The sequence below is a fragment of the Vombatus ursinus genome, unplaced genomic scaffold (assembly GCF_900497805.2).
Source record: "Vombatus ursinus unplaced genomic scaffold, bare-nosed wombat genome assembly UNPS02014791.1, whole genome shotgun sequence".
NCBI lineage: Eukaryota > Metazoa > Chordata > Mammalia > Diprotodontia > Vombatidae > Vombatus > Vombatus ursinus.
Window position 1 is genome coordinate 82,224,964 of NW_020954569.1, and position 24,233 is coordinate 82,249,196.

The following is a 24,233-nucleotide window of genomic DNA, read 5'->3' on the forward strand; positions in this document are numbered from 1 at the left end:
GGAAACATGAAAATTGTTGCAACAGAATTTATATATTAAGGAACAATTTGAGCATAATGCAGATTTCATATTTGCCTATGTGTGATTTTATCTGAGAAATAATGGGTGAATGCAAAAAACTGCACCCAGCTGACCCAGCCCTGTAGGAATACACAAAATGCACACATTTCAAACATCTTCCAGCTACCTCAATTCCATGTGAGTTATCTTACTTCATTATGTTTTGCTATTCTTTTGTATCTCTAAATTTTTCTACGTAAAAAAAAATTCCAAGCATGTCTAACCGGCATAGTTTGAAAACACCAAGCAGTACATGCAAGAGGAAAACTTTAAGTATTGAGGATAAGCTTGAAATAATAAAGTGTTTTTAAAGAAACAGGAGAACATAGGATGTCTTCTGATCAGCAGTCATAAAGGAGTCCACATTGTGGCCCATCAGACAGTGCTGTGAAAATCAAAGAAACTTATATGCCTGGAAGTGTTGTGTCCTTTGTCCCATTTTCCACATAAGCTCTGTGATTTTTATTGAGCAGTTTTGCATAGCACTGTGATTTTTAGGAATTCATATGTCATATAGCAGAACTGACTGTACACTACATCCTTGTTTTACAGGTTAGAAATTCAGGTTCAAAAAGACCTACCCTAAGCCACAGAGCAAATTAGTGACAGGACCAGAGCTCTATGTCTCAGATCTCGTTTCCTATTCCAGTTTTATTCTTGGGAAACCATGCTGTCTTCCCTATTGTTTTGATGTTCAGGATTAAGGAAGAGTTAGATGTCTCTCTGAGAGACCTGATTGAATGAATCCAAATTGAAGTGATTAATATAAATCTTCATATTTGGTTAGTGAGCTGAAGAGAAGTTGCTTAACATTTCATAAAACCCAAAAGAGGGTTTCCTTGTTGCACTTCCAGTCTCCGAATTGTGTGGTACTCTGTGAAAAACCATTACACCAGAAGTGACAGGGTCATCAGGAATAAGAGTCTGGCTGTGGAAACACTTAAGACATTTTTGAGGGAGGATAAATGACACTCATAAGACTGAAAAGCCAAGTAAGGCCAGATTGCAGAAGGCTCTGAATACTAGGCCATATAATCTTGTATAATTTTAGTAATCACAATACTTCGTATAGGGAAGGCATGAAATAAACAGAGGCACAACACTGATGATCTTGTCAGGAACGTCTTGTTGAATCCTCCTTTCTTCCTATCAAATTTTTCTGGTCTCTGAGGATCAAATTTTTCCATTCCAGGCTGAAGGTGATCTCTTCCTTTCAGTTTTTGGAATAGTTAGCAACACCTCATATTAGTATTGAGGTAAGATATAGTGTGCCGTCCGGTCCCCCCACACACACTTTCCTGTCTTGTAGTCAAAGGTTATGTGTGTTTAATGAAAAAGAGAGTCTTTGAATTATATCCATAGCACTTTGAATTGGACCCCTAATCACCTGCTGCTGTTACTTTTTTGTTTGTTTTTTTGGTATCATCCCTAAAATTTCCTATTTCTCCTGGACTCTTCGGCTGTATTGTAAGCTCTTAAGGGTGTCATATTTACCTGCAGTGCCTTGCAAATAGTGCTTAATGAGCTGGTATTGATTGACTTTAAAAAAAAAAAAACAACTTTTAAGATCATTTATGATGGTCAGTGCCTTGAAACTATAGCTAAGCCTTATACACAGAAAAAAATATAACATAGCTTTCAAATATTCTTTATTAGTGTAATGAAATACTTTGTTATATCCAAAGCTTGATGACACTAATGAAGCATCTTTTTATGTTGTATAATTATGAACACAGGCTAGGCCAGAGTTCATATAGGTTTTATAAGCTTTGTTTCACTTAACAGAGAAAATAATGGAACTGTCTCATTGACTTTTGAAAACAAAATATCCTCCCAAATTGTCTTAATAACAAAGTATTGAGAACAATTTTTGTTTTACCGTGACTGTGTTGGTATAAGTTATGGGAATATTTATTGTACCTTCAAAAAGAATTTTTCTGAACAGTTAAAATATTCCTATAGTCATCTGCAGCTTCTTTAGTGTTTTGTCTGTTTTCCTAGGAGAACAAATGTATAGTTTTAAAAGTCATAGGGAGTTATTTAAGCAGCTTAAGAAACTTATTATTAGGGCCTGAGTCATTCAGAATTGATTTTCTTTTTGGTAAGCAAATTTTATGTAGTAGTAGAAAAGTTCATCAAATATTTATTAAGTTATCCTTTTTACTTTATTGGGGTTTTTTCCCCTTTTATTTCTCTTGATTTTGTTACTATGATTTTAGATGTTCTTAGTTTTCTTAACGTTTCCATCAAAACTAAATGTTGAACTAAAAAGAATGTCCCACAGTTTGACATTTCACATGAATTATCATTATCATCATCTGTTTTTAGTCAAGGCCTAGCTGATAACACAGTAGTCGCCAAAGTAAACAAGGTTGTGTGGGATCTAGACCGCCCCCTGGAGGAAGACTGTACGTTGGAGCTTCTTAAATTTGAGGATGAAGAAGCTCAGGCAGTAAGTTTTTAGTTGTAACATTCATGTTTATTGTCTTTTTCCCTACCCATTTTTAAATTCTTGCCCAAAGTGCTATGCATGATTAGCTAAAGCTTATAAAACTAATTTCAAAATTTTATGTGCCTAATTTAACACTAAAATTTGACCTTACTTTCAAGTTTTATGTTTGTCTTTGTTCTTGGAGTGGGGGGAGAAGACAAAATGTGTATGTGCTTTTATTAAAAAATCAAGATGTAGTATTAAATGAATTCTTTCATTATCACAAAATGTTGGGGGTGGAGCTAGTTTTTTTTTTTTTTTTTAACATGATCAAGAATTGGTGCAAAGTGAAATAAGCAGAACCAGGCAATACACAAAATGGTGGCAATAATGAAAATAGTGCAATGACTACAAAATGGCTGAAACTGAATGTTGAAAAGTTGTAAAGAACAAGCTTGGCCCCAGAGAAGAGATATGAGAAGATACTTCCCTCTGTTCCTTTGCAGTTGAAGGGGTCCAAAGGAACATTGCATATATAACATCAAATTTTTTTCATTGTGATGATGAACTTATTTTTCCTTTCCCTTCCTTTTGGGGGGAAAAAACAACTTTGTTATAAAAGATGGCTTTCTGGGACAAGGTTGGGGCAAGTAATTAATCAATAATTATGTTTTATATATTATTGCAATTATATTTTATTATTATAATAATAATGATTAATCAAAATGCTGAGTAAAGTCAAACTGTATCATGTATCCTTCTAAATATTACCTCTTATGCCCTGTGTTTTTTCTCAAGATATATAAATCAGCATTTGAATTTGAACATCCAAGGAAATAAATGTAATTTTCTCCTCAACTATGCAATTCAATGCATTTTTTTGGTGCATTCTTTTTTTTGGTGAGGGAAATTGGAGTTAAGTGACTTGCCCAGTCACACAGATAGTGAATGTTATGTGTCTGAGGCCGTATTTGAACTCAGGTCCTCCTGACTCCAGAGCCGGTGCTCTATCCACTGCACTACCTAGCTGCCATGCATTCTTCTTAAAACATATATACAAAACTTCAGAAGCATGTGACAATATAATATAAATGAACCCTAAAGTTTCTCCTTAAGATGCTGCCTACCTATGTATTTTTTTTCAGGTATAGAAGGTAAAAAGAGTCTCATTTCCTACAATCTAGTTTAGTCTAACCTATTTTGTTGCAAATTACAGAATTCTTAATTATATTTTCTAGTGTTTTTGAACAGCATAAATGTATAGCTATTCTACATCCTTGTTTGGGTTTATGACAAGCACATTTCTTGCTCAGTTGCCTTTTCTCTTCTCTCTTTTTTTTGGAGGAGGGGCACTAGGCGATGGGAGTTAAGTGACCAGGGTCACACAGCTAGTAAGTGTTATATGTCTGAGGTTGGATCTGAACTCAGGTCCTCCTGAATCCAGGGCCGGTGCTTTGTGCACTGCGCCACCTAGCTGCCCCTCCTTTTCTCTCAAAGAAAAATAGATGGTGCATCAGTAATGAGAATCTGCTTAAATGATTTTAGTTTATTGAACTGCAGATTAAGATTTTTTCCAAAATAACTTTTATGTCATCTTGTTCTTAAAGCAAGGATATGTCTCTTGCATTTTTTCTTATAATTCTTTATTTCATAAAGACAATTAAACTTTTTTAAAAAAAATTATGATGACAAATGTAAATTTTAAACACTGCTTAAACCAGTAATCAGATCTAGTATAGGGTACATCTAAAATCTCAAAATTTGGACTGATTGTTTTTTCCCTCCTCTATCTAAGATAGCAACAATCAATATTATGCTGTAATTTTAATTGTTTACATTAGCCAGTAGCAGCTAAAACATTTTGTTACCTTGTCACCTTCACAATCCATCTGTGTGCTTCTGAAGCTTTGCTACATATCTTTGGCATTATTTTTCTTCTTTATATAGTTGTAGTCCATGTATATGCTTCTTGTTACTATCCCAATTTGCACTACTCTACATGTCTTTTCATTATTTCCCTATATCCTTCAAATTTGTCAATTTTTATGACACTTCAATGTCATTCTTCAAGCATTAGACTAATTTTTAGTGCTTTGTGTTAAGATTAAAATAGCTATCAACATTTTTGTAAGATGGGTTCTTTTTTTTTCCATATATGCCATCCTACCAGTAGGAATTGTTGAGCCCATGGGCCTAATCAGAACTTTAGGGTTCATTTATATTATATTGTCACATGCTTCTGAAGTTTTGTATATATGTTTTAAGAAGAAAGAATGCATGGCAGCTAGGTGGTGCAGTGGATAGAGCACCGGCTCTGGAGTCAGGAGGACCTGAGTTCAAATACGGCCTCAGACACATAACATTCACTATCTGTGTGACTGGGCAAGTCACTTAACTCCAATTTCCCTCACCAAAAAAAAGAATGCACCAAAAAAATGCATTGAATTGCATAGTTGAGGAGAAAATTACATTTATTTCCTTGGATGTTCAAATTCAAATGCTGATTTATATATCTTGAGAAAAAACATAGGGCACAAGAGGTAATTTTAGAAGGATACATGATAAAGTTTGACTTTACTCAGCATTTTGATTAATCATAAACTTGCTGTTTATTGGCAGATTGCTCTTCAAAAAGCTAGCACTATTTTAAAGATCCACCAAAAATAGAGTAAGACAGTAAAATTTAAAAATTTGAATGACTTGCTCAGAATATCTTTAAAACAACCTAGAATTTTGAATTCTTTGCTTTTAGTTCTATAACTCATTGTAGAATTTCTAATCTGGACAGATTCAAAGGTTCAAACTGTAAATCTACACAGTAATAGCATTATGTATTTAGGTTAGCTTAAAACGGATTAACTGCTCTACTTTTAAATTACAGTCATAGTGCCCAATTTTGTTTTGTAGAATGTATTGTAATGTACCCCTGAGACTCATGCCACCATACTTGTCTTTCATTTTTCAGGTATACTGGCACTCGAGTGCTCATATAATGGGTGAAGCCATGGAGAGAGTCTATGGTGGATGCTTGTGCTATGGTCCACCAATAGAAAATGGCTTTTATTATGATATGTACCTTGAGAATGGGTAAGTTCAATTAAGTTCTGATTATATGAGTACATAAATTTAAAGGCTTCATAACATGAGACATAACTAAATAATAAGGTGGATTTTTTTTCCCTGTGTTTTGCTTATAGAGTAAGTTTGGTTACTCTTGAGGTAACACATATATTTTTCACAGTAAACAACTTAAACATTATTCCCTACATGCATAGCAATGCTGGCTCTAAGATTTTTTAATTCTTAGATCTCTAAAGCCATAGGGACCTTAGCTTTGGGGGAAGGAACAGTAATAACTCACATGTATTAATAGTACTTTAAAGTAAAGTTGGCAAAGTGCTTTCCTCACAATGGCTTTGTCAGATAGGCAGTGCAAACATAATTTGATTTTACAAATAAGGAAACTGACGTTCAGAGAGTTCAAGTGAGTTCCTTATAATATACCCCACCCAAAAGGGACGGTCAGGATTCAAACCTACTTCTTCTAGAACTATACCTGGCTTCCTCTGAAGCTGTTTGCTTTCCTCATTTTCTGGCTAAGGCTCGTATTATCTCCAAAGTAAGAATAGTGTCTAATATGAAATGTAAAAACTTGTTATGCTAAAAAGTCGCAAAAATCTCTAATGCACTGTGTATGTTGTGTGTATAGTGTGTATATGCATACATATATGTATGTTTAGAGCAGCTAGATGGTACAATGGATAGAACCTGGAGTCAAGTGAACCTGAGTTCATTTGTGGCCTCAGACACAAGGCAAGTCACTTAACCCTGTTTGCTTCAGTTTCCTCATCTAAAATGAACTGGAAAAAGAAATAGCAAGCTACTCCAGTGTCTTTGCCAAGAAACCCCAAATGGGGTCATGAAGAGTCAAACACCACTGAAACAACTGAACAACAAGAATGTGTCTGTATATATGTGTGCATATACATGTGTGTATTGTGTTATGTCTACATACACAACACACGTGTGTATGTGCATTGTGTGTTTATGCGTGCATGTATACATATTAGTGCTAATTTTCCTGATGAAACTAAAATTTTATTTTAAAATATTGTATCTTTGCACTCTTTGTTGTCTTTAAAATTAAGACAAATGTATCTTTTTTTCTTTTCACCTCCAGAGGCGTGTCTAGCAATGATTTCTCTGCTTTGGAGGCTTTATGTAAGAAAATCATTAAAGAGAAACAGTTATTTGAAAGACTGGAAGTTAAGAAAGAAACCTTGCTTGAAATGTTTAAGGTAAGTTGTACTTAGTACAGGAAGACACAGGTCTGAGGGGCTTTCACTGCTTAGTTTTTAACATTGCCTCACATTTATCTTCCTTTAGTGTTAGGAATTGTCTACCTGATGTTTAGTATGCTAAGTTGAAGACTGTTGAGGAAACTTCTTGGATATTTTAATATTGTTAGCTTTCATACATGAAGCATTTCTGTATTGAATGTGGTTATAGGTCATTCATGAATTACAGTATTCAGTTTTTGAAATCTTTGTTAATATAATAGTTGCTTAATAAATTTATTGAACTTCAGTGAATGAAGTACCTAATATTGCAAGATGAAATACAGAAATAAAAATGAGGTAGACCCTGCCTTCAGGAAAGTTACATTGTATTCTGTGGAAAGGGTGAAACAAGGATATAGCAAGACAATGCAAGTTGAGCTTTAAGGAGTAGTTGACGTGTGAGCTAAGTTCTGAAGGAAGATGAGGATTCTGAGAGAGATGAAAGGCATAGCATTCCAGGAGTGGGGACAGTTTGTAGAAATAATTTGTCATACAGAGCTGAACATTTAGATGAGAATTATATTACTTTCTAATTTTCTCTTTTTTAGTACAATAAATTCAAGTGTCGGATCTTGAATGAAAAAGTGAATACTCCGACTACTACAGTCTACAGGTGAGATTACAATATCTTGTAATAATAGCACAATAAGAATTTATAGCACACATGGCAATGCTTTTTTTCTTATTTAGTATTTAAGTTTATGATGTTTCTTTTTCTTATTGTGTATTTAAGTTTTAGAAATTTAAAAAAAAAGAATTTATTGTTAATTCAGTGTGATGGAAGTCCATCCATTTAAAGTTTTGTGTAAATTGTCTTCATACCTTTTAGGTGTGGTCCCTTAATAGATCTATGCAGAGGTCCTCATGTACGACATACTGGCAAGATTAAGACTTTGAAAATTCACAAGGTAAGTCTATATAATCTCAGAATGCCTGTTTTAAAATTTTTTATCTAGAAGGCATTCCTAATACTAGGTTTGAATATTTTTAGGACCCCTGTTTTAGTTTTTCTTACTATCTTCCCACTTATGTTTAATTCATTTTTATTTATATCTGTATGCTTATTATTAATTCTCTTTCGTGTTTTGTCCTTTTCTCTTATGACAGCTTTATTTCTACCTAATAGTCATTTGAAACTCTTTTGTAACATTTTCCCCTCATCCCAAATGATCTCAAAGAAATATTTAGAAATTCTTAGAGTTCTTGAAACAGATTTTTTTCTCAGTTTGCTTTAATGCAAATATTAAAGTAAGATTAACTGTTTCTCTTTTGTAACTTTAAATCTTATGGAAAGTTAGCTGTTATTGTGTATTGTGTTTAGATAATAAAAGACAGCACCCTCTTATAGAGGAGCTATGTCACAATATTAGATATTAAATGTTGATATGATTCATGACTGTAAAAAAATTGATTTATTTACTATAGTAATGTGTAATCTGACTTAAATATGATTAATTAAATGCCTATCCAAATTCTCCTTTGAAAGAAATTAATTCTACTAGTAATACACCATTATTTAAATGCTATATGGATTAAATGCTATAAGAAAATGAGATTTGAATTACATGATAGTTAACAAGTTTATTAATGGCAGGTGTTTTACGTCTAATTTAACTTAGTGGTTGTATTTGAGGTAAGCTTATAGTAATAGTAGTCATCATGTAAGCGGATTTTTAAACAAAAGCTTCTTTCTTGTAGATGGATGAGAACTGGGTACTAGGTACTATGGGAGAAAAGCAGTGGTCACAATGGAGCTGGATGAGTGTCCTACTTCTGCAATTGAATGTTCTTACCTGGTTTTGTTAGAACAAAGATGATTAGAATCACTTGTTAGACAGGTGACAAGTAATAACCCTTTGAAAACTATTTCCTGGTCAGTGAAATGAATGGTGGTGGTCGTGAGAGTTTATAATGGCTGTAATGACTCTAAGGTATTGACAAATAGGAAGGCTATTTCAGTTCCACAAACATTTGTTAAGTGACTGTTGTGTCATTAATACTTGTTTGCAGAATTCATCTACATATTGGGAAGGTAAAGCTGATATGGAAACTCTTTATAGAGTTTATGGCATTTCATTCCCAGACCCTAAAATGTTGAAAGAGTGGGAGAAATTCCAAGAGGAAGCAAAAAATAGAGATCACAGAAAGATTGGCCGGGTAAGTTAAATGATCTAATGTGATGTATTGATAATGAAATGCCTTAATGAGAGCTATTCCTAAAGTATTTAGTTTTCACTTGGAATGATGTCACATTTCATATCTTCCTTACTATCAATCCTAATCACGCATCAATGTTAATAATAAAATGTGTGCTTTCTGAGAAATAGTACCATATCTGATACACACTCAAACTCTAATTTTGTTACATTTCAACTACTGATTCCTGTACAAAGGAATGTTCAGAATAGGATGCTTTCTACCATATTTCTGATCAAAAAAATTTTTTTCTCTTTGATAAGATTGTAATAACTTCAGTTTCTAAGGAATGCCAGTCTAGTGAAGCTGTGCTAATAATCCAATCTCTTATCAAAGAGAGAACTTATACAACATAAGTTGTCTCAGTGGCTGAGTAATACACCAGTGATATGTACCCTGAACTGTTTCAGCAAAGGAGATTAAAATAGGACCCCCAGATCTGCTCTTCTTTGGCACCATGAGGATTCCTGGGTGAATCCTTGGTTGTCTTAGAGCACTCTAGATAGATGGCATTAGGCTTCCATCCTGACACGCTGTTGCAGCATCTTCCTTGAGATGAAGCTCATCATATGTCCATTGAAGCCCTCATTAGACACGTAGGACAAAAAGAGGTTGAGACAAGAAATGCTGGGGGGCCTTTCCGGAACTCAAATTAACCCACTAATGGGATTAAATGTGGTTACATTTCTTAATAGTTAAATGAGCTGGAAAACAGTGGGTCTGTTCTTACCAGATCTAAGGTGGTATTACTATCGAAAGAATTGTTGGTAGACACTTAAAGTGAAAAGCAGCCTGATAGAGTGAATGGTGTGCTAGTGATGGAGACCGGAAGGTCTGGAACTAGCTGTATGGCCACGAAGAAGTCATTGAACTTCTCTGAGCCTTAGGCAACCGTCTGGAACTGAAGTTATAGATGGAATGCGTTTTGTCACAGTCAAAGATGTTCTCCCCTCATGAAGTCACGAGTCTTTGATGCATTATTCTGAAAATACTGTTTGTACTCTGAGCTGGGATACCTAAGTGGTCAGTCAAGAAACTTGACCTGTTGGATCACAAGGTGGGAGCCACATCACCTTGTGGCTCCCACAAGGTAGAAATTCCTGCTTCCTCCAGGCCAGCCCATGGCCATGACCTCCTTCTAAAGTGGCTCTGGGGCATTTAAAATAGAGAGCCATGGATTCTGAAGGATGGAAGTTGAAGAATGCTACCTTCCCTCTTTTATTGTGGTTTATAGGTGGCCACCCCATCTCCTGACCAAGGACTGCTTTGTTACCTCTTCTATCCTTTGAGTATTCATAAAGGGAACAAAAACCAATTCTGTCTCATAAAAAGGTTAGGAACCCCTATTTTGGGCAGTAGAAGAGGAGAGAAAACAGAAGGGATCTTGTCTACATTTTCTGATTGTTAAAAAACAGATGAAAAAGCAATGAATATGCTTTGAGGGAATTCAGTTGCAGCCCAAGAAGTTAATTTAGGCTTCATTCAGCTAAAATTTTGATGTGCTTCTGTGCTTAAGGAAGGTCATTAGTGTGGAGCAGGACAAAATTCTAAATATATACCAGAATTTTGCTACTTGGCTGCTCTCACCTGGACTTCACCATCGTCTCCAGAAGCTCATCTTCCTGAAAGGTCATATTAACTCTGAAACTCATACCTCCTCAGTACCTTTACATCTTCCGACTGAAGAGAATGGAAGGTACACATGAGCTCCGCAATCCTCTGTTTAAGGAAGGGCTCAGGACAGATAGATCATCATAGCCCACCTGGCTACAGGACTTCATCATACCTCAGGCCAGGTGCCTTCCACTACCACCACCTATCATCCCTCTGCTTTTTAGCTTTTGAGCCCCTCAGGGCAGATAGTATCTTTGCTTCTTTTTGTATCTCCAGCTAAGCACTGTGGTACTGTTTATTGATTGACTTATCAGATAATATGCAGGATTTAGTCAGGAAGGTCTGCATTAAGATACTGCCCCTGACCCTAGCTTTGTAACCATGCGTAAGTCTGTCTTCTCATTTGTATTTGAGATAATGATATCTTAAAAATAATAACTTATAAAATATAAATAAGATAGTTTACTTAAAATACTTTGCAAATTTTAAAGTATTACATAAACATTGATGAAGATGATGATTATATACTTTGGTCATTCTCCTTCTCTTCTCTTACCTAGGATCAGGAACTCTATTTCTTCCATGAACTCAGTCCTGGAAGTTGCTTTTTCCTGCCAAAAGGAGCCTACATCTATAATACACTTGTTGAATTCATTAGGGTAAATCATACTCTTCCATTAAGTTGTTTATTGCCAAACTGCCTTCCTGGGGCTTTTCAAATACACAGTATAAATTGACTTAATTTAAGGACTATTAGGGAAAAAAAAATAATTTTGATTTGGGGGGGAGGGGAGGTAAAATAATTTGAATGTGAATTTATTCCTACAAGCTATAGTTTTTTTTTAAGTCTTTTTCAATATTAATATGTGTTGATAACCATAATATTGAAAGATACTGCATGTGCATATACAAGTAAAGTCACTAAAATTAATGTGTGACCTAGAGACATTTGTCTGGTCTTTGTGTGTTTTGTTGGCATGCTCACTTAAGCGTATCTCAATGAGATCTTTTCTCAAAGTTCTTTTAGTTTGTTATTTACTTTGCTTAGTTTAGTTTATTTTTAAAAATGCAATGTAATTGTTTTTCTAGCCCATTATTTTTAGGATCTTGGTCCTATTTTTGAATGTTCGCTTTTTCAGAGTCTGTATAGGAAAAGGGGGTTCCAAGAGGTCGTCACCCCAAATATCTATAATAGCAAACTCTGGATGACTTCAGGACACTGGCAGCACTACAGTGAAAATATGTTCTCTTTTGAAGTTGAGAAGGAGATATTTGCTCTGAAGCCCATGAACTGCCCAGGACACTGGTATATAACTTGCTTTGAGTTTCTAGTAAAATGTTATCAAATACACTATTATTAGCTGAATTTGCTTTCTCTTTCTGGAAAGATTTTCTGTTTATGATTTTACTACATGTTCTGGGACATTTGATTAAGTGTAATGTTATGATAACGTCTTTTTCTGACTTGGTTGCAAAGATCTGGAGATAATTCATTTCTATGAGGAGGGGGTATGTGAAAACTCTCTAGATGTTAGGAAGACACTTGAGTATATATACTCTAAGTGGTATTCCTTTTTTTTTTTTTTCCTCCTCCCTCTTGTGGAGGGAGGACTGCTTGACATGGGAATGCTGAGAGCTATGGGTCCAGGAAATTCAAGTTCAGTCTTTTTCCAGGCTGTTCTTTTCTCAGTTCTACAAGCATGTATTTAGCATCTATTATGTACAAGGCATTGTGCTGAAACTAGGTATTTGAAGACAAGAATTACCTTCCAGATAGCTTCCAAAACGGGAAATTAAGTTACAAAATCAGCTAAGGGAACCTGTACTATATTTCAAAGAATCTGGTGGGGTTTGTGTCAACTCATCTTCCTCGGGTTCTTCAAGATGTTTGCAGGTCCTCCAAACTAAAGAAAGTGGTTTTCTTTTTTTTAACATTCTTTTTTAAGTTTTGAGTTCCAAATTCTTTTCCTCCCCTAGGTCCTCCTTAGCAGGCCGTATGATAAATTTTATGCATGTAACATCATGTAAAACATGCTAAAGAAATATTAAAACTCTTGGGGATAGTGGGGGGGGATCATCCCCAGTCTGGTACCACAATGGCAGGTGCTGTCTGTGGGGCTGCCAAGCCATTGAAACTTTAAAAGAAAAATTCAAGATAAAGTCTGAATGCATTTGTAATCAGTGATTCTACAGGGCTGACTTCATAGCAGCAGTCTAGATGGAGATTGGGGTGGGATCTCAGAGACCATTTGGACAGCATTCTTATTTTTTAGGTGAGGAAGCTGAGGTCTATGATAGTGACAGAAGCTTGACTTAATCTTAGTCCTCTCACTCCAGAGCCAACAGATTCTTAAGTGAACTGTCTTGTCTTTCCAGATTTCTGCAAAGAGATTACTCACTGTTGTCTTGAGCTGATGTTTCATAATGTATTCTCTGTAGTTTTATTCATAGAAGGCTCTTAAATTGCTTCATAATAATAGTCTATTTATGAATAAGCTCAATAACTCAAAGTTTGAGAGATGTTGCTTCTTCTCTGAAATAGAAAGATTTTCTTTCAGTTTTCTGTAGTAATCTGTATGTTGCACTGTAATCAGTGGTTTCTCAAAGTTGTCCTGGGGACTGCTAGAGCACCTCAAGACCCCTGGGGCGGGGGGACCATGAAGTCAAGACTGTTTTCATAATAATCCCAAGATATTTTTTTCTGATCTGGTAACTATGGATGGAAAAAATCTCAAAGAAAAGCTGTTGGGGGGGGTGAGGAGGATGTTACTCAATTTTTAGGTGTTAAAGGGGTCCTAAAACCAAAAAGTTTGAGAACCACTGTTGTAATGTAACATTTTGCCAATGTCATTGAAGTAATTGGTTGTTTGCAGATTTGATTATCAATGGATTTTAATACCTTTCCTTTATTTCTAGTCTTTTATTTGATCACCGGCCCAGATCCTGGAGGGAGTTACCCCTGCGAATAGCTGACTTTGGGGTACTTCATCGAAATGAGCTGTCAGGAGCTCTCACAGGGCTCACAAGAGTACGGCGATTCCAGCAGGATGATGCTCACATATTCTGTACCATGGAGCAGGTACTAACTCGGCCCTATGAAATCAAATTTAAAATGCCAGAACTTAAATAAAAACAAGTAATCAATACATTTTTTTACCTTTTTTTCCCTAAACAAAACAAAGATCGAAGAGGAGATAAAGAATTGTTTGGACTTCTTGAGGACTGTGTATGATGTGTTTGGATTTTCCTTTAAATTAAACCTTTCAACTCGCCCAGAAAAGTTCCTTGGAGATATTGAAGTATGGAATCAAGCTGAAAAGGTATTTTCATTTTATTGGAAAGTTATTAGGATTGCATTGAATCTGAGCAGTATTTAAGAAATCTGAGCCTTTGGTGAGGATGTCGATATTGTCATTGGTGATAATTCACATAATGCAGAGAATTAAGCTATGTTTTCTGTCTGATTAATTGATTTTTTTTTAAGAAAAGATTATTATTTTAAAATATTACTAAAATAAAATATTTACTGGGACTTGTAGTATATGAATGGATAGAAAATAGTATCTTTAGTCTGAAACTAGAATTAAGGCAATTATACACATTTCTATTTTAATCTGTTTTGTTATTTTTAGCAACTTGAGAGCAGCCTTAATGAATTTGGTGAGAAATGGGAGTTAAACCCCGGGGATGGAGCATTCTATGGACCAAAGGTTAGTACCCAACTATGTTGATGTTTGTAGATATAGGGGAGGAATAATTAATTCTCAGAAAATCTTGGGTTTCTCTGATGAAATAACATTGATGATTTTATTCAATGAAAGCTGCTTCTTTCCCCTTCCGTTCCTCATAACACAAGATTAGCAAGAGGGAGCATAATCTTCAAGTTCTTCACAACCTGGCCTCACCCTGCTTCCAGCTTCATTGGACATTACTTTCCCTCTGCCACAGTCTTGTGTTCTTAGTAACTATTTCTTTATATTCACATTTTCTCAGTTTTTGACAAATTTTTTTTTCCTTCCCCTTTTAACCATCCCAACTGGTCACATATAAACAAATAATTACCCTACGTCCTTTACATTGTGATTTAAGCCTTTTCACAGTTCATTTTCTCCTTTTTGCAACAAAATTGATTTTAGCTTATCTGAAAACTATTTGCTTTATGTACATATTTTTAGCAGTTTTAATTAAACCAAAATTCTTTTCCCTCCTCCTTTTGGGTATCAACATGTTCATCTATTAAAGAGGCAATGTCATCCACCCTTTACCAGTTGATTTGATGCATTTTTTTATGTAAAAGTAATTTTTATGACTATATTAAAGAGCAGTACCTTGCATAGTATATTTGGGGAGGGAGGATACTAATAGTTGGGATCAAGAAAAGAAATACAGCATGTAGAAGGTGGTGCTTGAGCTATGTCTTGAAGGAAGAAAAGCTTTGTATGAGGTTGAGGTGAGGAGAAAATGCCAGTGCTCAAGCATGAGGGGTGGGGGGTAGCAAAGGCGTGGACAGGGAAGATAGAGTGTCACTTGTGAGGAACGTGGGTAAGGCCAATTGGGCTACGTTAAAAGATATATCCACTGAGAATGGAAAGATAGGTTGGGGTCAGGGTGTGAAGGGTTTTGAAAACTAAACACTAAATCCAATGGTCTTTTCTCAGTCCTCTTTAGATTTTGTGACATTTGATAGTTGGCCTCACCCACTTTGCCCTCCCTTCTGATACTTGGTTCTTCTGAATCTTCTAATTCTGGCTCCTGTGTCTTCCTTTCCTGCTTCCTCTTACTTCTCTAATCCCACAAATATAAGTGTTCTAGAAATCCTGGCCTTGGAAGGCCCCCACGGCTTCAAGTATCTCTACCTGATGTTTGCTTTCAAGTCCACGTCTATAGGCCTCATCTTTTCCGTATTTGCATTTTCAACTATCTAATAAATATCTCTACCTAGCTGTTCCTCTATCTACACCTTGAATTTTAACATATCCAAAACAAACTTCTCTTTTTTCCCTCCCCAAACTTGTTCTTCATAATTCACAGTTAAGCTAATGAACGTCATTGATCTCTTACCCCAATGTTCTCATTTTACAAATGAGAAAGCAGGGCAGAGAGATTAAATGACATGCCTCTGATTTCTGTTTCTTGTACATGGCAGGCCTTTTTTTTAAATGTTCATCCAGTGACTAGTACTACTATGATCTTCTCAGTCACCTGTTCTCAAAATTTCATTCTTTCTTATTCCTCCTCCTTCTTTATGTCTCCTGTCTAAAGAGCTAACAAATCTTGTTGATTCACATTTTCCCCTATGTCCCTGTTCCCATTCTTCCATTCTGCCAGCACTCGACACTGGGTGTTTTCACAGGCTGCCCTCTACAGCTGACCTTCACGTCTCATTCCTAACTTACCTGGTTTCCTTTATGTCCAATCTTAGTGCCTTCTCTCTGAAGTCTTCTCCTGTTTGTGTGTAGTTGTTTACACAGTCTCTCCCACTTAGTCCTTGAGTTCCTAGAGAGTTGAAGCTATTGTTTGCTGTCTTTGTATCCCCACTGCTCAACACAGTACCTGGCATGTAGTAGGCACTTAATAAATGCAGGATGACTGACCATTTATTTGGTCCCTGTCCCCCACTGGGGCACCACCCTGACCAGACAGTCCTGCACATTACTCCTGGAGACTAATCTTCCCAATGCCAATCACATCCTTTTTTGGGGGGAAGGGGGGAGAGAATCTAAACTCCTTAACCTATGGTCTAGGCCAGGGGTAGGAACAGGCAAATTCAGTGCCCTTTGTATGGCTTTATCTTTCCCCATTAGTCCCACTTTCTTATGTTTTTCCTGTATCATGTAGTATACATTTAATTGTTACACAATTTTGATTAAAGAAGAGGTCAGCAACAAATTCCTTTTACCATTCTTTACTACTATAGAGATTATTTCACAGTGAATTCGATCTTTCTTAGATTGACATTGAGATTAAAGATGCTATTGGTCGATACCACCAGTGTGCAACAATTCAACTAGATTTTCAACTGCCAGTGAGATTTAATCTTACATATGTAAGGTAAGTGTACATCTGCATCATTTCCCAGGTGAGACTTTTATTAAAAAGGAATATTTAAAGGCTCTTCAAGTAAAGTGCTCCTCTGATGTTTTCTCATACCATAGAGGTACCATCTGTCTTTTGAAGGCTTTATAAATGGAAATTAATTCTGGTGGGGTCAATCAAGCTGTGAAGACTTTGAGTACAGGCCCCATTCTAGACTCTGTTGTCCTATGACTTGCCTGGTTAATAAAATTTGGATATTTACACAATTGGTTTGGCCAAGAAGTGTGACAATTTTTAGCCATAGCAACTCTAAGCAGCTGTGTGAAATCACATAAGGGTTGTGATCTGCACCAGTAGAGGGAGAACCCACATCAAGGAAATTACAGAACATTAGAATACTGAAATATATCTGAGTCGATACTTACTATACAATAAGCAAAAATATGTTGTTGTTTTTCTTTATAGTCATGATGGTGATGATAAAAAAAGGCCAGTAATTATTCATAGAGCCATTTTAGGATCTGTGGAAAGAATGATTGCTATCTTAACTGAGAACTATGGAGGCAAATGGTAAGGCAGAATCATGTTCGTTTAAAAATGTAGTGCCTGCATAAATTGTCAGACTTGGTTAATGTGTTGATTGGTTTTGCTGCACTTTTTTTTCTCCTTTTTTATTTGTTATAAGGGAGAGCCCTCTGGGGCAGGGGTGGTGAAGGGATATATTAGGAAATGGAGGTGGGACATAAAGAAAGGATAACAATAAAAATTAAGAATGTAAGCTCTCTGAGGGCAATGTTTTATTTTTGTCTTTCTGTCCCTGGCATTTGATGAATGAGGATTGCATGAAGGAAAATGGTAGTATCTGAATAGGGAGGCCAACTGGACCTGTGATTTCACTTGGTATGGGGAACTTGCTGGGGAAAAAACCACCTCTACTAATGTAGGTTGGCACCTTCTCAGTAACTTAGAGAGTTGCCTAGAGCATCCAGAGGTTACTTGACTTCCCTAGAGCCATGTGGCCAGGATGTGTTGGAGACAGGGCTTGAAACAAGGTCTGGAATATCTCTGTCTTCTATTTGTCTGTAGACTGAGAAGAGATAATAATTTTAATTGAGCTTTTTCTGATTCGTGATTTTTAAAAATATATATTTTTTAAATTTTGTTTTAGTTAAAATGTCAGTGAATGATAGTTTATTCCTAATCAGAATTTTTGAAGCTTTGCTGTCATTATGAATAGAATTCTATTCAGGTATTAATTGAGCATTGCAAAAGAAGAGCTGTGGAAAGCTCAGCAGCTTTTAAAATTCCCATTCTGTATTTCAGGGAAAAAAAATAACATTGAGAACAGATCTAAGGAGAATTTTACCATTGTTACTGATAAATAATATGCCTAACATTTTCACGTTCTCCCACAGGCCTCTTTGGCTATCTCCTCGGCAGGTAATGGTGGTGCCAGTGGGACCAACATGTGATGAATATGCCCAAAAGGTGATCCATAAAGTTTAGGAGCATAAGCTTTCCTGCTGACACTTTCCTTTGTAGGCTTTTGCACACTATTTGTAGATTTTCTCTCAGGTTGCCTATATCAAAGATAAATGTGATTCTCACAGTAATGGATATGCCTTGGCAAATTATATTCACTTTTTAACTTTAGGGAATATAATTGCTGTGTGATCAGAAGAAAGATTTATCAGCTATAGATTTTTAAAGTGGTGGTGGTGGTATTAACATATTTAAACACAGATTGCAGTGTTAAAAATCTTATTTTCCATACAGATAGAGGTCTTTGAGCCTTTTGAAAACCTAGTAGGTAAAGCATGTTTGGCTAACATCCATAGCAAGAAAAGCACTTTGCAAATTCATGTGTTAGTTTGGTTGACTGATGCTTTGTCACTTGAGGTGATTTCATCTGAAATTTTTGACTTGCGCCCTCATGAAGTGTGAGGATTTTAAAATTCATTTTAATTAGGACATAACTATTATTGGCCTGTAAAATTATACCTGTTATGAATTTGGTTGTTCAGTCTTGGGGCAGATAACTAAATTTTATCAAATATTCTTTCATTGTTGTATATAATTGTCATCTACAGGCAGGCTACAGTTTATGAATGGGTGTATAGGAATTTGGAACTTGAGCTGTATTTTCTGATAGAAACACGGTTTTGTCAGCAGTCTGTAAAAGCCAACTTAACTAATGATATGCTTGAAATCAAACCAGTATCACTTTTATGGAGCTTTGTAGTCTCCAAAGTGCCATTATGTGTTATTGATAATAAATATCTGAGCTTGGTAGGACAGTTACTTCTATCCTCATTTTACAGATGAGAATACAGAAATGCAGAGGAGGTGGTCACTTGCTCTAATGTGGCTTTTGCCTTATTAGTTTGAGAAAAGCACTGTGTAAACCTTAGTGTGGTATCTAAATGCAGATTTTTATCATCTCTACTCTTCAACAACCTGTGATTTTGGTGGTATAAATACTCCCCACACTGAGGTGGAGCTCAGATCCTCTAGAACTCAGTAAAAAGGTCTTCGTTTGTTGTTGCTTGTCTCGCACTATTTGTTCATGGATATCTAGACTCGTTTAGCTGATCTGGAGGCCATATTCCTTTCTGTTATTATTATCTTCCCTGTTGGTTGATGTGTTTGTATTTAAAGTCTTTAAGTGATCTTTCTTTCTCCTGAGGTCTTTGGCAATTTTGGCCTTTTATTATTCCTCTTACTCACTTTCTGATACCTTCCTTTTTGATTGTGTCTTCCTTGGGGGGTGGGTCTCAGAGTCATCTCAGCCTGATCCCATGCTAGGCAATTCAGATTTCACCAGCCTCACTCTCTGCCTTAAGTGATTTCTGGAGTGACAAAACTGGCCTCTGTTGGATGCTGGGCCCTTAGCTTCAGGTCAGCACCTCTGTTCTCTTACGGAGGACTGTTAAAGCACAGAACGCTCCAGTTCCAGCTGGAGCAAATTTTTGCCTTTTGGTTTCCCAAGTTGCTGTGAAGGGTGGGAGGGGTAATGACTGAGTTCTGTTGTGCAAGCTCCTGGGTTGGTTTGTGCAGCCCTGTCAGAACATTGCGTGTGGCAGGGGACAGGCTGCTGAGTGAGTGAGTGTGTCGGGGGTTCGGAGTTTGCCTTCTCAGTTGTTAGTTCATCAGGTTTTTACCTCCTTACTGTTCTTAGTGTCTTAGACCATGAAGACAACTGAACTGCTTTATCTCATGAGCATGATTTCCATTTTGAAGAAATTTAAGAGGCTATGATAATCAGAGAAAATGCCCTGCCCGATCCTCCAGCTTGTTGATCATGTGATCCACACATTTCCGGAAGCACAGCTCAGTTGGAGTTTTTCATTTCTAAATGTAGAAGACATTGTGAAATGGCTGTATTTAAAGTGCTTCCTTCAAAGTAACAGTAGTGTTTGCTTGTTGTATAGGTAGAAACATTTGTACTAGCCAAGTATGCTAATTTATTGGACAAAATCTTTTAAGAGAAACCTAGTTGATCTGTTGTTGGGAGATAAAAGTAAACTAGTGTGTGTTTGAACTTACATGTCTATGGCAAGGACATGGGGTGGCATTAAAAGAGCCTACTACAAAGAGTGTTCCAGAATGATGATTTCTGTTCTTCAACACATTATTGTTTGCAAGCTTAAAAATTTCTTTAAAATTGTATTTGAAATTCATTTCACTAAATTTACCATTGCCTATAGCAACAGCAGCTGTGTTCATTTAATGCGCATCTTGTTTTCAAAGGAAAAATTGTGTTTGTAATGAAAAGAACTGTTTATAAATATTTCTTTAAACATAGTAATTAGAATGTGTTTTCAAGTTTGTTTAAGTTACTGTCAGTAATCTCTATTTAATTAGATCACTATGTATATATGAGTATCAAGGAAATAATTGGGTTGAGAGGCAGCTTTGCCTGGTAATTTGCTGCTGGGCAAATTTTGTTAATCAATTAGATGAAGTTCCTTCACCAGGTTTAAAATAGAATCTGTTACCATCTTTTGATTGTCCATATTCAGCATTTTTGCTTTTTATAAAAAATAAGTAAACAAAACATGTTCCCATAAAGAGTCAGCTGTGAACAGTTAGTTAATGCTGACTACTTTGGTTATTGTGAATCTTCATAATGTATTCAATAGAGAAAGCAGCCCTATAGAAAGGGTTAGAGTCACTTTATAGATGCCAAATGGAACCTAGTACTAGCCTCGTTAAAATCAGTGATACCACTGGATGTGTATTCCAAAAAATTTGCGCATTGTGTCTCATAAAGATAAAGCAATCAGTTAATACAGAACTGCTTTTATTTACATAGTCTTTAGCATTGTTTTAATGCAATATTTAAGTGTCTTTCAGACTCTCTTAGGGTTATTTTCCACTTATTGAAGATTCAAGTTAAAGAGACTAATAGATTCTAAAGTCATTAATCAAAATACAGTTAGAATTAGTCTGAAAATGTATCCTGTCTTGCCTAGGTACGACAACAGTTCCATGATGCTAAATTTATGACTGACATTGATTTGGATCCAGGCTGTACATTGAACAAGAAGATCAGAAATGCACAGCTAGCACAATATAACTTCATTCTAGGTAAACATGAAAAATAATATTAAAGACTATCTGTAGTCCCTTAAAGAACTGGGTTGGGCTGAGGCTGGATAGGCTAATAGAAAGTTCTCAGTTAACATGGGACACTTCTATTAGATTGTCTGCAGTGCTTGATAGGGCAAAACTTGGTGAGCAATAGTAGTTTCAATTATACAACAAATGTTCACATTCAGAAGGTACTTTAAGATTTATAAAATGCTTTTTTCATAGTAACTAGCTAAATTAGGTAATGCATGTATTATTACCCTTTTTTATGTATGACAGAACTGTGTTACAAGGGGAAATGACTTGTCCAGGGCCCCATATTTAGTGATAGAGCCAGTAAACTGTACAGAGATTGAATGCAAGAATTCATACAGTGGTGATCTCCATTATCCTCAGTGAATCATTAAGGTATAAATTTATATAATTAGATAGTCTTTAATGTGCCTTTAAGGAAGTTATAAGACTCTGATTCTAAATATCCTTGTAGATTTGTTCTTGGTCTGGTCTAATGAAGATGCTTTGTGTCTCTTAGTTGTTGGTGAAAAAGAGAAAACCAGTGGGACCGTGAATATCCGTACAAGAGATAACAAGGTGCATGGAGAACACACAGTCTCTGAAACAATCGAGAGGTTGCAGCAGCTGAAGCAGTCTCAAAGCAAGCATGCTGAAGAAGAATTTTAACAAAGGCTTCCTCTCTTCCCTACCCCAGCACTACCCCTACACTGGTTCAGTGTAAAAAGAACAGCAGGTTTTTTGTTTTTCTAAATGACATTAAATTTGTACAGGTGTATAACCTCAGTTTTTACTGGCTGTAGAAGGAATGTCTTGGTACTACCTGCTTAGGATTTTAGATGACTTTTTAGAGTGAGCCTCCTTTAACCTCTGTTTTTGCCATTTTTAGACACTGAATAAATATACTTGAAACATTTAATAGAGCAGACAGACTGAAAACTGACTAGATTTCCTAAATATCTGATCACTGAGAATAAAATGAGAAATGTTTCAAAGTGATATGGGAAAATATAAGATGTGAAAATTTATTTTTTCCATTTAAATTCATATTTAAAAATTATGTGGGGTAAGATTAGTGGTAGAAAATTAAAGAAATAATGAAAAGAGTTTGTTATGTATCATATCAAATGCAAAGTCCTTAAACAACAACCAAAAAAATAATCAGGAAAATAGATGTATAAATGATTTCATTCAATATTAAAATGTATTGTTTCAAAATAAGTTTGTTACTGTGGTGAAACAGAGGAGCATAAAGGAATAATAAATTATCATTTTAATAAAAAACTCATTCTCAGAATTTATTAAAATTTTATAATGAACATTTAAACTTTTAAACATCCTAATCCTTAAGTCCCAGGTAGGTGCTTTAATTTGCATGTGTGTGTGCGTACACACACACATGAACAACACAAGGAGACATCGGTTTTAACCTGGTGTTTTGTTTTCAAATTACTTTTTTTTATTTTGATATTTTTTCCTAACAGTTCATTCAGTATTGCTTTAAATTTGTACCTTGAATCATATTTTAAGTGAATTAGTGTAGAATACAAAGTACCTAGTTTCGAAAGGTTTTTCAGTTTTCATACACACTGGGGTCAGGTCCTGCTTCTGATATATGCTAGCTGTATTCCTAGACCTGGACTATCAGTTTCTCTACCTACCCACTCCAGAAAAAACTCCCCAAACTCCGATGCCCATATTAAGGGAGTTTTTGTCAGAATATCTGAATTCCTACTTAGGAGTTTTTGAAAGATTCTTCAGACTTCTCCAAAGCCATAATAAAGGTCTTTTTTAAATGGAATATGTTGAAAGAATGCAAGGAATGTGAAACCCTTGCAGTCATTGAGCATCGATTATACAAAAGGCTCTCTCAATTCTAGCTGAGTTACCCTTTACAAAACAATATGAATTAAAGCAGAATACTAGCGTGTTTAAGGAATACAGAATAAAGGCATGATTCGAATAAACCTCTCACAGAGGTGGATCGACAGGAGGGAAGGAGACAGTTGCAAGTGAGAAACTAGAAAAGTAAACAATGAGCAACAGACAACGAACAGATGGGTTTGTCAGTAGTAGAGGAGTCCAGAATGAGTTAAAGGATGGAGGTACAGTGAAACCTGGGTGCTTGAATGCCTAGCTGAAGAATTTCACACAATTCGACGCAATGGGCAGTAGATTGCTAATCTCTTCCTATACATTGCTGTATTTTAATCTTTTTGCAAAATCTTTTAATCGGGGCACCTAAGTGTGCAGTGGATAGAGCAGTGGAGTCAGGAGGACCTGAGTTCAAATCTGGCCTAACTTGACACTTACTAGCTGTGCGACCCTGGGCAAGTCGCTTAACCCCAATTGCCTCACCAAAAAAATCTTTTAATCACGTCATATGCAGGAATTTTCATTGACACTATCATTCAAAGCCCTCCATAATCTGACCCCAACTTAATTTTCCCTTCTAATCACCAACTACTCTCCATAAACTATCTGCTCTAGCAAACTGCACCTATTAGTTGTGCCCAAGACAAAGCTTATGTTTTACTCGTGCATTTGTTGGGTGCCTTCTATGTCTGTTACTCCTCCCTAGGTATTTTAAACCCTGTGTCTGTTACATAGAATTGTGTAGAACCTGGAATTGGGTTATTTTAAAAACAAAAAACAAGCACAACTTGCTTGCATTGTACTTTTCTGCCTTTCCAGGCTGTTCCAAAACAAATTGTCTTGCTGTGTCCTTTGGCCATATTTTAAGTTTTGTAAATCGACTTGTACGAACGCCTAGAACTTACACCTATCAAGTCGTTGGAGGACATAAATCTGGGAAAGATTAGTAATGGAACAGATATCTGAATCAAGCTTGATAGTACCAAGTTGGAAGGGACCTCAGATGTCCTATAGTCTAGTCCTCTCCTTTTCAAGATGGGAAGACTGAGGCCCAGGATTGACCAAGGTTGTAAACA

The 24,233-nt window shown here is 35.9% G+C and overlaps 1 protein-coding gene across 1 annotated transcript in view; it reads left to right on the forward strand.

Moving 5' to 3' along the window:
* The window catches only part of TARS (threonyl-tRNA synthetase), a 37,852-nt gene extending 15,317 nt beyond the window's left edge, over positions 1-22,535 (forward strand). The window contains exons 4-19 of the mRNA XM_027869057.1: positions 2,389-2,512; positions 5,457-5,578; positions 6,672-6,789; positions 7,380-7,444; positions 7,661-7,739; positions 8,842-8,988; positions 11,202-11,300; positions 11,781-11,947; positions 13,558-13,720; positions 13,824-13,961; positions 14,274-14,351; positions 16,592-16,692; positions 17,143-17,247; positions 18,093-18,165; positions 21,153-21,267; positions 21,803-22,535. Of these exons, the coding sequence (XP_027724858.1) occupies positions 2,389-2,512; positions 5,457-5,578; positions 6,672-6,789; positions 7,380-7,444; positions 7,661-7,739; positions 8,842-8,988; positions 11,202-11,300; positions 11,781-11,947; positions 13,558-13,720; positions 13,824-13,961; positions 14,274-14,351; positions 16,592-16,692; positions 17,143-17,247; positions 18,093-18,165; positions 21,153-21,267; positions 21,803-21,951 (1,843 nt within the window). The 3' untranslated portion in view covers positions 21,952-22,535. The remainder of the gene's footprint in view (positions 1-2,388; positions 2,513-5,456; positions 5,579-6,671; positions 6,790-7,379; positions 7,445-7,660; positions 7,740-8,841; positions 8,989-11,201; positions 11,301-11,780; positions 11,948-13,557; positions 13,721-13,823; positions 13,962-14,273; positions 14,352-16,591; positions 16,693-17,142; positions 17,248-18,092; positions 18,166-21,152; positions 21,268-21,802) is intronic.
* Positions 22,536-24,233: the final 1,698 nt, after the last annotated feature.